This window comes from Arachis stenosperma, chromosome 10 (genome assembly GCF_014773155.1).
Source record: "Arachis stenosperma cultivar V10309 chromosome 10, arast.V10309.gnm1.PFL2, whole genome shotgun sequence".
Lineage (NCBI taxonomy): Eukaryota > Viridiplantae > Streptophyta > Magnoliopsida > Fabales > Fabaceae > Arachis > Arachis stenosperma.
This window is the reverse complement of record NC_080386.1, coordinates 129,335,078-129,353,566: the sequence shown is the minus strand read 5'-3', so window position 1 is coordinate 129,353,566 and position 18,489 is coordinate 129,335,078. Positions and strand designations below refer to the sequence as shown.

At 26.2% G+C, this 18,489-nt stretch overlaps 3 protein-coding genes across 3 annotated transcripts; all 3 read left to right on the top strand.

Moving 5' to 3' along the window:
• Positions 1-1,413: 1,413 nt before the first annotated feature.
• Positions 1,414-8,572, top strand: LOC130957724 (beta-glucosidase 12-like). The gene is made up of 13 exons (XM_057884567.1): positions 1,414-1,582; positions 2,247-2,316; positions 3,029-3,087; positions 3,374-3,449; positions 3,540-3,617; positions 4,390-4,477; positions 4,567-4,822; positions 6,220-6,335; positions 7,128-7,345; positions 7,850-7,881; positions 7,992-8,094; positions 8,185-8,293; positions 8,371-8,572. Exons 4-13 carry the CDS (start codon positions 3,389-3,391, stop codon positions 8,570-8,572), a joined length of 1,263 nt encoding a protein of 420 aa, XP_057740550.1. The 5' UTR covers positions 1,414-1,582; positions 2,247-2,316; positions 3,029-3,087; positions 3,374-3,388.
• A 2,248-nt stretch (positions 8,573-10,820) lies between these two features.
• On the top strand, positions 10,821-13,947 carry LOC130956245 (beta-glucosidase 12-like). The gene is made up of 12 exons (XM_057883292.1): positions 10,821-11,071; positions 11,315-11,384; positions 11,578-11,712; positions 11,942-12,019; positions 12,089-12,176; positions 12,279-12,534; positions 12,617-12,732; positions 12,845-13,062; positions 13,156-13,187; positions 13,284-13,386; positions 13,469-13,577; positions 13,669-13,947. The coding sequence occupies exons 1-12, from the start codon at positions 10,904-10,906 to the stop codon at positions 13,841-13,843; spliced, it is 1,548 nt and encodes a 515-aa protein (XP_057739275.1). The 5' UTR covers positions 10,821-10,903; the 3' UTR covers positions 13,844-13,947.
• Positions 13,948-14,800: 853 nt separating this feature from the next.
• On the top strand, positions 14,801-16,784 carry LOC130958190 (stress-induced protein KIN2-like). Its single transcript, XM_057885154.1, has 3 exons — positions 14,801-15,019; positions 15,795-15,863; positions 16,509-16,784. The coding sequence occupies exons 1-3, from the start codon at positions 14,966-14,968 to the stop codon at positions 16,581-16,583; spliced, it is 198 nt and encodes a 65-aa protein (XP_057741137.1). The 5' UTR covers positions 14,801-14,965; the 3' UTR covers positions 16,584-16,784.
• Positions 16,785-18,489: the final 1,705 nt, after the last annotated feature.

Genomic DNA, 18,489 nt, shown 5'->3' with positions numbered 1-18,489 from the left:
ACTTTGCATGGTCATCATTGGAACGAACTTCGAATGGGCTTCAGGATATACAGTGAGATTTAAAATAAATTTTGTGGAAATAGAAATTCATGTGCACTTAATTTGGTGTGAAAGGGATAGTTTAAAATTATTAAATAATTTAATAAATTTAATTAAATTATTATTTAACGACTTTTAGTTATTAATTTTACATTAAATTAATTATATTTGACTTTTTACTATATTAAATTTATATTACAATTCTAGTGATTCCAATAAATAATATTATATAAACCTTGAATGATTATATATCATAATTGCTTGCATGTAATTTTCTTTTAAAATTGTTTTACGTTATCGTGTCACTATATATGTATATATATCTATTTAATTAATTAATTACTTTTGTTGTTGAAATGCAATTAATATGATAATCAAATAAGATTAAGATCCTTCTATACTATATATCTAGAGACTATAGCTATAGAGATAAAACAGTGCCATGAGGTTATTTTCTACACCGGAAAGTCTCCCTATACAAATGGATATTGAGTTACATTATGATAATGTATATAGACGGAATTAAACTTTTAATGCACAAAAGATTAAAGTAATATACACAATTAAACAATTAATTAGACATATATACAATTGGGTACAAACCAACTATACACATAGTATAAAACTTCAAAGCACACAAAGCATGAAAGCAAATTTTAAAATAACTTTGCATATTCTTTATAAAATGTAATATAACATTATAAATGAATTATAATAAACCTTAATTGTAGTAATTTTTATGGATATAATTTTAAGCATTATAAAAAAATTTATTATCTTTCTTCTTAATATAAATTAACCTAAGTATTTTGAGGTTTTAGTCATTTTTCTAATTTTAGTAGTTATAAGAAATATAATTATTCTTGTGTGGAGAAATAACTTTTTTATATATTTCGCCCATTTCTAAATAATTACTTGTAATTTTTGGACGCTATGAGTTATATTTTAGATAAAGCATAATAAAAAGTGTATGTATATTTATAAAAGACACTCCAATCCAATATTCAAATTAGTGTTTGAAGTAGGTAGTACAAGGTTAAGAAATGGATTTAGAACATACTTTTTTTTTTGTTCATGTTATTTTATAAGTTAAACATGTCTTAAAACCATTTATCGGTTATGATATTTAGTAAAAACAGATATAAAGTTCTTTTATTGGTTATGATATTAAATTACATAGCAGCTTTGATATCCAAATTATTAGTTATATAATAATATAACAGCTATGACTAAGTTATAACAGGTGGATCAATAAGGATGACTAATAATAAGCAAAAAAAAAAACTAAAAGCCTAATAAAGGTTACATGTTTTTTGTTATAAAAAGGGTGACAAATTCGCAATACAATATTCGAAGCTAAGAAATTATGGAATCCAACAATAAGAAGGGCATTTTGGTACTTGTGTCTATCTTCTTCTTTGCTCTTATTATCACTTCTTCTTCTGCAAATAAAGAAGCTTCCCCAATTCTTGATGTTTCTTCTCTGAACCGATCCTCTTTTCCAAAAGACTTCATCTTTGGAACTGCTTCCTCATCCTACCAGGTATAAATCTACCCATTACCATGCATAATGCATATATATATGTATAATAATATTAAGAAGAAAATATTTAAAGTTATTTTATATAACATAACATCTATAATTTCGTATATGTAACATTCGTAATTATATATTTATTATATTTAAATTATTTAATTATTTTAACAATAATTAAGATCATTTTAAATTATTTAGACTAATTTTTTATTGTTTCTCAAACATTATTAATATACCGTACATGTGTGTAACTACCTTTCACTTAGTTAATTAACTTATTAATTACTTCTCTAAACTACTTTCTAACAAAAGTTGAGAGCTAGCTGATCTGATTATTCACACGACAATTGTTATAATAGTTATTTTCATATAAAAATATTAGCTGAAATATTATATATATGTGTGTGTGAGAGAGAGTAAATTGTTTTAAATTTATAATTATATTTTAATATATTTTTTTAACTAGATTTGAATCTTAATTATGCATAAATTATTTTATTCAATTTTTTAGTGTCTTATTTTTTTTCTTTTAAGAATAATTTTTATTATACTTTATAAAAATTACTTATTTCAAAAATTTAAATTTTATAAAAGAAATATAAATAATTATTTCTCTAGCTATTTGTTTAAAGAAGGGTATGGTAGCTAATTATGCATATAAGAAATACAGTATGAAGGTGCAGCAAAGGAAGGAGGAAGAGGAGAGAGCATATGGGATACCTACACCCACAAATATCCAGGTAACTACCATACTACCATATGCATGTCGAGAATGGATCTTTTAATTGTTAAAAAAAATTAAGAGGATAAAGTATGATCTTTAATTTTTTATTATTTTTTTTATATTTATTCTGAATTTTACTTATAAAATTAATAATAAAAAATTACACTTTATTTTTTCAATTGTTAAAAAAAATTGAAAAGATCTATTTTTTATGCATGTCGTCTTAATGGCCAACACTTTCAATATGCCGTTTCATCTTTTTTAATGGGGAAATCATTTCTTTTTTTAAAAGAAAAAAAGACCAGACACCATTGTTTTCAATTTGATCTTTACTTTAATATGAAAAATTATGTTTACTTTTAAAATTGACACAAGAAACAGCGTTTCAACAAACTTGGTTTGGATTGGTTGGTTAACTCGTTAGTTCACTTAAATAACTAAATAATTTATTGATTAGTCACAAATTTTTAAATAGGTATAAATTTATGATAAATTAGTTCTATTAAATTAGGAAATATTGTGGTAAAAAATATACTAATAATATTAAAAATTTTTGAAAAATAATTTTTTTAGATTTATAATAATAACTCATCTCGTAATTAAAAATATTTAATTTGTTTATATAATTAGTCAACTGTTTCCTAGTGTCTTGATTATTATTATAGTATAGTGGAGTAGGACCCTTAATTATAAGATCATATCTGACAATTATTACATGCAACACACAGAAAGGATAAAAGATAGAAGCAATGGAGATGTTGCAATTGATGAATATCACCACTACAAGGTATGATATATAATATATTAAATTCCAAATGACAGCAAAATTAAGGAGAATATTCAAGAAAATAAAAAAAAATAAAAATCCACATTAAAATAATAGTGATGAATCGATTGCAACATATATATAAAGTAAAACACTATGATATAAATATAGAGTAAAAAGAAAATCTTCACATTATTAATTCCTACATATATATATATATATATATATATATATATATATAGGTTTATTTTTTCCTTGATTATTATTATTTCATTAAAAAAATTGATTATTGTCCATATATACACAGGAAGATGTTGGGATAATGAAGGATATGAATTTAGATGCTTATAGATTCTCTATCTCTTGGTCGAGAATACTCCCAAGTAAGTCATAATAAATGGTTAGCTAGTTTCATTTGGCTTCATTAGATCTTTCATGTTATTAACTATTTTAAATAAATTTGTTGTGAACAGAAGGAAAGCTTAGTGGAGGCATAAATCAAGAAGGAATCAAATATTACAACAATCTCATTGATGAGTTGCTATCAAATGGTTAGAATAAGCATAGTTTTAGGGTTAATATCAAAATAGTCCTTTACTCAAAGATTAAATAATGTGTATTAATTTAGTTTTTAAAATATTAAATATTTTTAATTGGTGTTTAAAAAATACAATTATGAATTAAATTAATTTTTTCATCACTTACATAATAATTGGTGAAATAGTTATTTCATAATATACTATCATTTAACTAGTAGAAGAACTAATTTGATTCATCATTATATTTTTTAGGAATTAATTTATCACATCTAATTTTTTAAGATTTAATTACTCTGTAGTCTCTATAATTTTATTGAATTTTCAATTAGGTCTTTATACTTTTTTTTATTGAGTCTCTATACCATATCAGATTTTGTAATTAAATCTTTACCGTGATAAAAACGCTGCAATTAACAGAATATTCTGTTAAGCAAAACGAATATGTCTAATACTTGACTGAATATTCTATATAGTTTAACAAAATATTCTATTAATTTCAACGTTTTTGTCACGATAAAGACTTAGTTACAAAATCTGATATGGTATAAGAACCTAATTAAAAAGAAAAAAAGTATAGAAACCTAATTAAAAATTCGATAAAACTGTAGGGACTGACAGAGTAATCAAACCATTTTTTAAAGACAAAATTAACAAATATTTGATTTTTTTAACTGTTTTAATTATTATACCCAAAGTTTTACACATGCATCCTTACACTTTTTATTTTTGTAACGATCTATATATATCTATGAATAATAATCTCAATGAAATTATATTTGTGCAGGTCTAAAACCATTTATAACTCTTTTTCATTGGGATCTTCCCCAGACATTGGAAGAAGAGTATGGTGGCTTCTTACGTCCTAACATTGTGTAAGTGCTATAATTAAAAAATAAAATAATTTTCACCCAAAATAATAAAGCAATTAAGCTATGATATAATTATTATAATTTGTTTTTAGAGATGATTTTCGAGATTATGCGGAGGTTTGCTTTAAGGAATTTGGAGATAGAGTGAAACATTGGATAACATTGAATGAACCATGGTCATATAGCCAAGGTGGATATGCAAGGGGTATGTATGCACCTGGTAGATGTTCAAAATGGGTGAATCCAAATTGTGGTGCTGGTGATTCTGCTACTGAACCCTATTTGGTTTCACATTATCAACTTCTTTCTCATGCTTCTGTTGTGCAACTCTACAAGACAAAATATCAGGTACTCCATTATATACAGAAACCATAGGTGAACAAGTTATTTTTGTAAACAAATTTAACTCGGAGTTATTTATATAAGGACGCTTAAAACGTATTTTTTTTTTAAATATTGTTTAGTAAATAAAATTTAATATATATAATAATTAAATAGTGTTATTTTTGTCAAAATTAAATCAAACAAATTGATTTGGCTAAAAAATCAGTAAATTACACCTTAAACTAATTTAAATTAATATTTTTTTTATAAAAAATAAGTATAATATTTTTATTATAAAAAATGACTAAAATAATAATAATAATATTATTATTATTATATAATTTTGAGAACCTTAAATCTTAACACTTCTCTTCTTTCTGTGTCGTCATAAAATTAGGATTTAGGATTCTTAAAATTAATACATACATACATATATAATAGGAGTATTTTAGTCATTTTTTATAATAAAATTATTGTAGTCATTTTTTATAAAACAAAATATTAATTTAGACCAGTTCAATGTTTGATTTATCAATTTTTCAACTAAATCAATTTATCTAATCTAATTTTAACAAAAAAAAAACAATTTAATTGATTATATGTATTAAATTTTAATTATTAAAAAATATCTTAAAAAAATCATATATGAACAAGTTATTTTTATAAACAAATTTAACTAAGTTGTTTTTCTCCTTCTTCTTATGCGTCTCCTTCTTTTCTTCGATAGATTTTTATTATTATGGTAATAACTTATTAGACTAATCTAGTTTGGATAACCAACTTAATTAAATTTTTTTTGATAAAATAAATTAAACAATAAATGATTCTATTAAAAGTAACTTATAAATAAGTTATTTTGTGTTTAGATTTTTAACTCTAAAAGTGCTTATTTTATATAAATATAATGAAAAGTAGAAGTATTATGAAAAAAGTCATTTTTTTAACTTCTCTATAAGCTCCTAAATAATTTCTTAAAAAGTTGTAATTTGATTTTAAAAATTACACTCGACATTAATACTACTACTTTTCATAAGTTAAAAGTTAAAAAAAGTTAATTCTAAAATTTTCAAACGGGCCAACTTGGTTACTAAAATAATTTGATTATATATCATCACCGCTGATTTATTATTCAACCAGTTAAGATGGAATAATAATTATTTGTTATAATTATAACTATTTATATATCACCCTAATTTTATAATACGATATCAATGTTTCTATCATCAAAATATTTGTAAGTTTGGTTTTTGTTTGTCTAAAAAATTTTATAATATAAGACAAATAAAAAAAATTATCCAAAAAATTGATATAAATTAAAAGAAATAGGCCCTTTTATAAAAGAACGTGTTAGAAATTTAATTATATCGTTTTATTAGTCTAAATTTTCAAAATAAATAATTGTATGGTATTATTATTAGCAGGAATCTCAAAAGGGTGTGATAGGCATAACTTTGGTGTCTAATTGGTTTCTGCCAACTTCAAATAGCACACTTGACCAAGTTGCTGCCCAGAGAGCAATTGATTTTATGTTCGGATGGTAAATATACTCATTAATCAACTTTACATGGAAAATTGAATCGTTTTCTAGAGCCAATAATTATTTGAATTGAATTGAATTTAGTAATTACTATCATGTATTTAGTGATTAGTTCATTTATTGGTTTAATTAAGTAAATATACTTATTAATTAGTTCATGAATTTATTACCAAGCCTGTTTGTCCCTACTAAGCCTCTAAAAAGAGGGTGGGTTCTGAATAAATAAACAAATATGGGTGCTTTTTATTCCTCTATCTTAGGTTGTTCTTAGGCAAATATTGTTATATACTAGGACTGTATATAATTTGGGTAATCCAAAAATTAAATTTGTTTTTTAGTTAACTAAAGATTTAATCTAGATTAATTAATTAAATTAGTTTTATATGATAAAATTAGTTATTAACTGGTTATAAAATTTAAAAACTAGTTATAAAAATAAAAACCAATTTTTAAAAAAATAACTAGTTTTTGAATAAAAAAATTGGTTTTAGAAAATAAAACTGGATTTTGGATAAAAAAAACCAATTTTCTAAAAAAAAAATTAAAATTGAATTTTTATTTAATATAAAAAATTGAAATTAATTTTTTTTAAATTTGATTTTAGTTTTAGTTAATCAGTTAAAAATTGATTTTTTTTACATTTAATTTTGGTTAACCAATTTTAAAAAATATAGATATAATTTTTAAAATTATTTTATTAAATTAGTTAATTAAAATATGGTGATGATTTTTTAATTGATTAACCACATTTTAATTTTTTTTTTTAATGCCCACCCCTACTATATACTACAGGTTTATAGAACCATTAACAAAAGGGGATTATCCTGAAAGCATGAAATCCTTAGTTGGGAGTAGATTGCCTAAATTCTCAGCAGAGGAAGTTAAAATAGTCAAAGGTTCATATGATTTTATTGGGATAAATTATTATACCACTTACTATGCTGCGTACTCACTTGACCTCACAAATGCCAAACCCAATTTCATCACTGATTCTCATGCCAATCTTACAAGTAAGCAAACATTTTTTTCATATCTAATTATTTACTATCTATGAAGTACGGACACTTTGCTGAGTTGTCGTGTCTGTGTGTCAGACACATTTTGAACACGACATTTACCGACACTCATCTGACACGCGTATCTGTCGTGTCCAACCGTATCTTAATAAAAAATAAAAAATTCTTCTCCAGATATATTTAAAATTCACGTATCAGCGTGTCTCGTGTCTTGTCTTGTCTAGTGTGTCAGTATCTATACATCATAGCTTACCATATATGTGCAGTTTACTAATGCCAAAATATTTTATAACAAAAATAAATTATCCAAAAATAATTAAAATTTATTTTATTTAGTTTTTATTATTTATTTATTTATTTATTTATTTATTATTAATTATTATAATAATTAATAAAAATTAAATAAAAGAAATTTTAATTTTTTTTTGTTTTCCTATCATCATTATCGTTATTAATGTCACTACTTATTTTTTTTCTTTAATTTTTTTTTAATGGCAGCTGAACGCAATGGAGTTCCCATAGGGCCAAGGGTGTGTATTATATATAGTTACAGTTGCATCAAATAATTGAAAAAAGCTACATATTATTTATTATATTTTATTATTATACCTAGCATTATATATATTTATAATTTTTGTAGGCTGCTTCCAAATGGTTATATGTATATCCAAAAGGAATTCAACAACTATTACTTTACACCAAGGAAAAATATAACAACCCTTTGATTTATATCACTGAAAATGGTAAGATAAAAAAAACTTAATATTTTTGTTACTTTAAAAAATTATCCTTTTTTTATTCTTAATTGTTTTGGTCACTTAATTAATTTATAGGAGTAGATGAGTTCAATGATCCAACACTATCACTTGAAGAAGCTCTTAATGATACTTTTAGAATTAATTATTATCGTGATCATCTATTTTATGTCAACTCTGCAATAAGGTTAGTAATTTCTTATACATATAGTTCATTAATTTCCTTTTAAAATTCTCTAATTTTGTTTTCAATTTTTTTTTTAGGGATGGCGTAAATGTAAAAGGATATTTTGCATGGTCATTATTGGACAACTTTGAATGGAATTCAGGATACACATCAAGATTTGGATCAATTTTTGTGGATTATAACAATGGTTCGAAAAGACATTATAAAATGTCTGCAAAATGGTTCAAGAACTTTCTCACAAAATATAATAATAGACTTACATTAACATTACAATTCTAGTGATTCCAATAAACAATATTATGTAAACCTTGAATGACTATATATCATAATTCTAGTGATATGTAGATGTATCTTTTCAATTTGTTTATTTATTATATTATTGTTGTTGTTGTAACGCAATTATTATGATATTCCAATAAACTAACATTCTAATAACAGTAGTGTATATAGACGGAATTAAACTTTTAATTCAAAAAAGATTAAATTAAAATAGACATATAAAAGACATATGGGTACAAACTAACGATACACATAGAAAAGTAAAACTTCAAAGCCTACAAAGTAAAGCAATTATTAGTACGATAATCCATTAAGATCCTCCTATAGCTATATATATATATTGAAACTATATAACTATATCACTCTTCATTCAATCGGTAAAAATAAATAATTTTGATTTTTAGTTCACAAAAACGGAGGAAGAAATTTTAACCATGAATTTATATATATGGATATAATAAAAAATACCATAACACACTCAAAATTATCTACTAAATCAATTAATATATATATATATATATATTATAAGGATTAATCATGATTTAGTCTTTAAGATATAGTCTAAAAGTTTATTTCATCTTTAATTTTTTTTTTGCATACAAAATTATCTCTAAAGTTTAACTTGATTTTGAAATCGTCTTTACCTTCAGACTAAAATTGTACGGAGGTGGAGGTGAAGCAAAGACAGAAGTAGATTTTGAACAGTTTCTTCTTCTTCTTCCCTTCTTTTTTCATAAGAGTAGAAACATTCTCTTTTTTTTATAATTTTTTTGTTATGAGTAATTTGATATAAAATTTTAATATTTAAGTAAAAAAAAAGATTTTAAAATTTTTTTAAACCTTAGAGATAATTTTATACGTAAAAAGAAGTTAAAAAAAAATTTTCGATCTATATCTTAGAGATTAAAATCGTATTTAACCTTATTTTTAATATATATTTATATTTTAATGTTTATTCTAATTTAAAGCCGATTTTGAATATACATGGTGAGCATATGTAGATTGATATTTTCCAACATTATGTAGATGTGGGTTACCACCAGTCCATCACCACATGAATGAAATTCTAACTATTTAGTATTTATATACATATATACTCACAAAAATAATAATATTAAAGTATATCTTAAATAAATTTGATAAGTTTCATATTTTTTAACGTAAGTATCTAAAAGTGTAGAAGTGTTAAAATTGTATTCATGGAAGAACATCTCCATTCTCCTTTGGTTATGAATGAATAATTTCAACTTCACTAAAAAACATAATATATAAAAGTGCATCAAATGAAAGTAAACGTGAATCACATAAAGTCTGACATCTAATACAGTATTATAATAATTAAGAAAGGATTCTCCAAGCAGCGTGAATCACATAAATTATTAAAAAGAAAAGCTGATATATATATATATATATATATATATATATATATAGACCCTGGTGCTCTTCCAAGTTCCATAAATGTGATCAAGCTGAACGAACAGCTGGAGCAATTTGTTTGGCTTTTTAAGGATTTTTTATGATAACGTGGGGCACTAATCCTTAACAACATGAGCTAATTCAATTATAATCATGAACTAATTCAATTAGTTATACTACATTGTCTTAAGGCTTTTCTCACTTGATAATAGATGGATTAAATATAGTTTAATGTAAATTATATAAATCTCTTTGTGTATGGAATTGAAGTATAAAAGTGGATTATTATATTTTTCACTTTTCTATATATTGTTTTTTTTTCCCTTGATAAGACCTGTTTTTAGTTTTGACGTCACCAAGATGGTGTGAATGTGACGAGTAAGTTCAGAATTAAGCTGAGTTAGACCAAACTTAAATTTGATTCACGGAAAATTTAAGAGTTGGTTCAAACTCATGAATTAACTTAAATAATAGGAACATAATCTATAATTTTATATCACTAAATTATAACTTATATATATTAAAAATATTAATAAAAAATATTGATTTTATATATTATTTATATATCAATTATAAATTTTTTATTTATTCTTACATCAAAATTATGTATAAAAAATGACTATAAAATTTTAAATAATTAAAAACATATATATATATATATATATATATATATATATAATCGAGTCTACTTACAAATTAATGAACTGAGTTTCTCGGCTCATTTAATTTATGAACTCAATTTCAAGTTAAGCTCATCTCATTAATTTACGAGTTCAATTTATCAAGCTATTAACGAACTCGAACTAGTTCATGAGTCGACTTGACTCACTTCCAGGCTAGTGACGAGGGTGATCCACCACTTCCATTATTGATTATATAAAGGTAGAACCTTAATAATCACACACATACATAGTTATGGAATTGGACAACGTTTTACTTGTTGTCTTCTTTGCTCTTTTAACCACTTCATCTTCTACTGCAAAAGTAGCTCCACCGGTTTCCCCCATTCTTGATGTTTCTTCACTCAACAGAAGCAGCTTCCCACCAGGTTTCATCTTTGGAGCTTCATCTGCATCCTACCAGGTTCTTATGGGATCAAAATTCATATTTAGTTAACTCAAATAATGCCAACTCAGATCATTTTTGTAATTTATTGAAATGTGTAGCTATGGTTCAATAGTTAAACTATCTATATATTATGCCTTTTTCCAACAAGTAATTAAATTCCTCCAAAAACAATAGTCTAAAATGTTCTAAATTACAAGTAATGTTGTCCAATTAAGTTACTCATAATAATAATAATAATAATAACGTTATATTTTACAGTATGAAGGTGCTGCTTTTGAAGGTGGTAAAGGCTTAAGTATTTGGGATACCTTCACCCATAAATACCCAGGTAATTTAACAACTCTGTTTCTCTCTCTGTTCATTACTAGATTTTTTTCTTTCCTATTCAATGAAAAAGGACAAGGTTATATGTATAATAATCTTCTTGTGTATGTTGAAGATATATATTGTTAGTCTGTAATTTTACATACTTAATTACTTTACTAAGTATATAATTAATTTACTGTGGAAACAACATGCAGAAAAGATAGAAGATAGAAGCAATGGAGATGTTGCAAATGATCAATATCACCACTATAAGGAAGATGTTGGGATCATGAAGGATTTGAATCTAGATGCTTACAGATTATCCATTTCTTGGCCTAGGATACTCCCAAGTGAGTCATCGTAGTTAACTTCATGTGAAGTTGATAGTTCAGAGTCGTTAGATGACAATTTAGTCAAACCTGTCAAATCAGTTAACTTTAACTTTACATGAAATTAACTGCACCTGAATTTCCATCGATTAATAAATACCTTACATTTAGTTAGTTAGTTAATTAATTAGTAATTAGTAATTAATTACTCTTTTGCATTGATTAACCATTTCACATTTGCCACAAACAGAAGGAAAGCTTAGTGGAGGCATAAACCAAGAAGGAATTGATCATTACAACAGCCTCTTCAATGAGCTACTCTCTAAAGGTCATCATCAAAATAATTCCATCCAACTTCTTTTTAATTTTCCCTAACAATTTTCTTTCTGTTTTGCAGGCATAAAACCATTTGTTACTCTTTTCCATTGGGATCTTCCACAAGCTTTGGAGGATGAGTATGGTGGCTTCTTAAGTCCTCGCATTGTGTGAGTACTGTAAAGTTTCAACATTCACAAAGAATCAAAGATACTATATACTATGCAGATTTATTTGACTCATAATGTGACTAATTATCATTATTATTCTAGAAATGATTATCAAGATTATGTGGATGTTTGCTTCAAAGCATTTGGAGACAAAGTGAAACATTGGATAACTTTTAATCAACCATATACTTATAGCCAAGGTGGCTATGCAACTGGTGTGAAGGCACCAGGTAGATGTTCCAAATGGTTGAACCAAAACTGCACCGGTGGCGATTCAGGAACAGAACCTTATGTGGTTGCACACCATCAACTTCTTGCTCATGCAGCTGCTGTGAAACTCTACAAGACCAAATATCAGGTTCATTTTTAGCCTTACAAGTTTGAAACAATTATCAAATTTTTGCCATATTTGAAAGATATATTCTGTTTGACAAATGCAGGCATCTCAAAAAGGCTCCATAGGCATAACCTTGGTGTCTCATTGGTTTATGCCATTTTCAAATAGTCCACTTGATATAACTGCTGCTGAAAGATCACTTGACTTTATGTATGGATGGTAAGTACTAATCCTAATTCTAATACTAATACTAATACTAATACCCCTGCTTTTAAATTATTGATTTTTTTCTTAGAATCTAAGTAAAAGAGTTATTTGTAATTTTATATAGGTTTATGGAACCTTTGACAAGAGGAGATTATCCAGAAAGCATGAAATCTATAGTTGGAAGTAGATTGCCTAAGTTCTCTAAAGAGCAATCTAAGCAACTCATACATTCATATGATTTCATTGGATTGAACTATTACACCACCAACTATGCTTCCAATGCACCTAAACTATTGTCTGCAAAACCAAATTATGCCACTGATTCTCATGTCAATTTTGCAAGTAAAGACACTTTTCTTTATCTTTCAATTAATCTCAATATATATATGTTAGACTTTCCTAATGGGGTGTTAATTTTTTTTATAATAATGGCAGCTGAACGCAATGGTGTTCCTATAGGTCCAAGGGTATGTATATGTGTAGCAAAATCAAATTTAATTTGTAACTTATTATATGTTTTGTTTTCTGTAACATAAGATTGACATGATCATATTTATGTGCAGGCTGCTTCAACTTGGTTATATGTTTATCCAAAAGGAATTCGAGAACTATTGATTCACACCAAGAAAAAGTACAACAACCCCTTGATTTATATCACAGAAAATGGTAAAAATAAAGTTACATTATAACATTATTGCATTACATGTTTTAATTTGTTCTATGAATCATAGCAGAGTTGAAATTGTAGGTATTGATGAGTACAATGATCCAACACTTTCACTTGAGGAGGCACTTTTAGATACCTTCAGGGTTGATTTTTATTATCGTCATCTCTTTTATCTTCAACATGCTATTAAGTAAGTTATTATTGCTTCTCATTATATATAATTATATATTTATTCAATCTTTTTGAAGTATCTGTTAAACTTTACCATTTTGATTTGTAAGGGATGGTGCAAATGTGAAAGGATACTTTGCATGGTCATTGCTGGACAACTTTGAATGGAGTGCAGGTTACACTGTGAGATTTGGACTAAATTATGTGGATTACAAAAATGGTCAGAAGAGATATAATAAGCTTTCTGCAAAATGGTTCAAAAGCTTCCTCAAAAGATATTATTAGACTGTTTTTGTGTTCACCTTGAATAAATGATGTGATGCAATGTAAAACTTTAATGATATCATCATTGCTTTCATTTATGTTTATCTATTTTCTAGTTTATTTTCGTTCCCTATTGTCTATTAATAAAGTAAGACTTAAAGAAAAGTTTTTAGATTAATACAAATCCAACAAAACAAAACAATTCATATTTATACATATATTCAGAAAAAAAATTGTATATCCATAATTAAATAAAATAAGTAAGTCTCTGGTAAATAAAATTAAGAGAAATGGACAAATAAATTTTTATTTTTTGATCCAAAGACATTTAAGTCTTCAAAGATTTGAAAATATATTTAAATCTTTGACATTCTCAAAATCTAGACAAATCGATCCCTCTGTTCATTTGGATCTATCAGACCCAACGGAAAAATCAAACGTGGCTTCCATTGTACTGACCTGGTTGATATACCGATGTACACGTGAAAGAGTTTTTAAAATGAGACAAATTAGACCCAAGAATCGATATATCCAGATTTTGAGAAGGCCAATGATTTAAATATATTTTCAAATTCTGAGAAATTTAAATGTTTATAAATCAAAAGGTCAAAGGCCTATTTATCTTTTTTTTTCCTAAAACTAATGAAACCTATTTATTTTAACCGTGAATATCTTCAAATATGAGTTATTTATAAAATCTGATGTTATGGTTGAAATATTGGGTTGAAAAAGTCAACAAACACCACATCAATTAATGTGTGATGAATTATTATTGTTACCATCAATTAATCTATGAAAGATATATTAGATGAGCATACTATGGAGTTAGTAATACAAAACAATGGTTGTAATATATTGGTGAATAATGAATACTAGTTTTGTTTGTGGCTAGAAAATCATGTATCCTTAAAATAGCAGGTTCTCCTTCACATACATCCTGGTCAACCGATCTAGCCATATGAACAAATACAAGAGTCTCTAAAAGAAAATGGTATGATGCCACGTGTACCCTTGAAAGCCAATGAAAACCCTCTATAAATATCAACCAAATGCAGAATATTATTACCTTCATCTCAACCCATACAAGTCTTGCTTTCCAATTTCACTTGATTGTTAATTAATTTATATATTGTTGAAGGAATTATGGACTCCAACAGGGCAGCTTTCAATGCTGGACAGGCCAAGGGCCAAGCTCAGGTTATTTTATTTTTCCCTTTTAATTAATCTTATAAAAAATTAATTTGGGTTAGTCGAGTGGTAATGTTATTTGTCTGTTTAAACAAGTGTCGAGAATTTGAATCCCGGCAACTCGTGCATACAGCAATCTATTGGCGAACGACAAATCTTTAAATAGAACTCAGATCTACGATGGATTAATTTTTGTCTGGGCGAACTGGAGTATGCCGTAGGCAACAAAAAAATCTTATAAAAACTAAAGGATTTGGATCCTCTAAAATTTGAATTTCACTTTAGAGAGTAAAGTGTGATCTTCTATCTTTGAATAGTTTCTCTTTCATATTTATTTTTGGTCACACCTATAAAATCAATGGTGAGAAATCACACTTTACTCTTTAAAGTGAAATTATCCAAATCCAAATCACTTGTCACACACATATTATTGTTGTGTATGGATAAATATTTATATATTTTACATTTTTTAATAAAGTAATTAACTAGTAAAATAACCAAAATTTTCACAGAATAATAATGAAATATTTTTATAATAGTATAATCAATTTTTTATAAATACAAATCTTTCTACCACTGTATTTTTATACTTTTATTTGTATTTTAATTATAAATATAAATCTAATTATATTATATTATTTATAGAATTGATTGTATTATTTATCAAATTGATTTTATATATATACATATTCTTGAAAAATTACTAAACTTTGTGTTGGACCACTAGTACTAATTCTATGAAAATTATTGTTTTTCACTCTTAGATCTTTTGTATTACATACAGGAAAAGTGTGAGAACATGATAGACAGGGCTTCCGATTCTGCTCAGTCTGCTAAGGAATCCATGCAAGAGGTTCTACTCATTTTAAATTTGACAATATATAAGAGTTGAAATATATATACATGGATGAAAGATGGTCACTATTTTTTAACAATTTAATTTTGACCGTAAAACCGTTTTATACATATATCCAATCACATCATATCATATTAACAAAAATAACTACTTTTTATATTGATTGCGTGAATGGTTATTTAAAAGAATGGTAAAATTAAATTTTTTTTTAAATTAGTGATTATCATCATTGATTTAATATTTGTTTGGTTTGAGAAACGATTTTTAAATTTTTATTTTTTTTCTTTTCAAAATTTTATTTGAAAATAGTTAAAACAATAAAAACATTTCGGTTCCGCTACGTTACCAACAACATATCTGCCAACTTCTGCCAACTCTTATTTATAATTGTATTGTTCGTGGATGTGTCTAATAACTGTGTTTAATAGAAGTGTCTTTATAAATATATTTTCTAGATATGTCTCTTTATATATGTATTTAAAATATATTAATTACTAGACACATCTACGAACACACTTCCATAAAACACAAATATAAATAAGAGTTGGCAGAAGTTGGCTACCCTATACTTTTCCAAAACATTTTTCTGTTTTTTTTTTTTTTTTCTTGTTGGGAGTAAATATGCTCTTTTATTTTTTGAAGGCTGGTCAGCAGATGAAGGCAAAGGCCCAAGGAGCTGCTGAAGCTGTGAAGGATGCAACTGGGATGAACAAATAAATTCAGATGCTATTTATTATTGGTTTATGATTTTATTTTTTCTTTTCTTTTTAGTTGTTTTAGGAATTTTATGTTTAACACTCTTTTGATCTTTGTCACACAACAAGAGAAGTAGAGAACTCTCTCTACTCATGTAGTTCTCACTTTTCATTATTAATGAATTATCTTGAATTTTAGTGAAACCTAAGTGATGTCGCACAACATAGTATACTTTTTTTGTACTGTCAGTATAAATAATTTTAAAATTAACATCTAATCAGATATTATCACAATAAAATTCTGCATCCAACATCTTTGGTGTAAAAGAGTTACATGCATGCATAGAAATTAAATTGATCCAAAAACATATTTTATTATATACTTTTAAATATTGATAACTAACTAATACCATTAACATCAGTATTAAAAAACTTCTCCAGATAAAGCAAAAAGGTCCAACGTGATGTTAATTAGTAGGATAAGCGCATATCTTATTGCCATTAACAAGATCGAAGGTTCCAAAGGATATGAGCCCTGAAATGAACGAAATTTATGAATAGGTAACACAAATGGAGTTGAAATATATGCCGCTGTAAATTAGAAATTTGGAAAAAGAATATTCGATCTCAAAGCTATGAGGAGTGAAGGCATATATATTTGGTAATTATTCATCTGCAAAAATCTGAATGTGAAAAAGATATAATGCAATCATATGTGAAGTAGTTTCGTCAAGCATATCAAACCATTTAATAATGGTTAACTATTATTTTTATGACATCATAACGTGAGTGATCATTATATATAATTTGGAAAGAAAAAGTTGGAGTATAGGAGCTAGTTAACAACTATGGTAACCTATAGGTTATAAGGTTAAATTAGAAATACGATATATGATTTTAAGGATAATTTTAAATTAATAAACACAATTTAAAGGACTATTTTGCATTAATAACAAAAAATTAAAAGACTATTCTAAATTAAATTAATAAACACAATTTAACGGTAACATATATTGAATGACTAATTTGTTACCTTGCAGGGTCTGATCCTAACATTGCGTGAGGTTATACCAAGCATGCATCACCACTTTTGTGTGTGGCCCTGTAACAAAACTTCTAGAAACAATGGAAGAACTCACACTTAAAAGAGCTTGTTTTGATAGTGTGTTAAAGCAATGACTGTCCAGAAATTTAATGGCCATATGCAATCAATAAAGAAGATGAATGACTATCTAGAAATTCAATGAGAATCAAGAGTTAAACTCGTGCAAAATTAGTATTTTATTTTATTGCATCTTCATCAAGACATTACATACCACTTAAGAAATTTAAAATTTCATAACACATTCATCATTTATTGACAATAAAATCCAACAAGCTAAACCTAAACACACACCAAAGGTAACTACAAAAGCTAGCAACACCATTATCATCATCTTTAAGGTTTTAATATCACTCTTTAAGCTTATCATCCTCCAATTAAACTAAACTTTTTGTGAAATGGGTATTGCACAAACTGGTTCTTCACATCCATCAGTCCAGCGGAAGAAATTACAATGAATTCCATACTGCAAAGTAAAAAACGCAAGCGAATCCAAACTCAAAGGGAAACCATCTTAATATTTTTTTCAGAGCCATAACCTTACCTCATAGTTTGGGCAACCATAAAATGGTCTACCAAGATTCTCTGCTGTCATTGAGTACTTCATCATCATCTGAAGTCTGCAGTTGTAGAAAACAGCGTTCTTACCTCCCCTATTACGCATTCCTTTGTTGCTATAAGGCCTCGCTACAGAGTTGTTCCTACTTAAGCTACTTTAATTTGTCTTCTCTCCCCACCACCCATCATCACTCACGCAAACGAGAAAACAAGATGAATTGGAAGATAGCGAAGAGATCGAAGAAGAGAAGAAGACAACAGAGAGGTC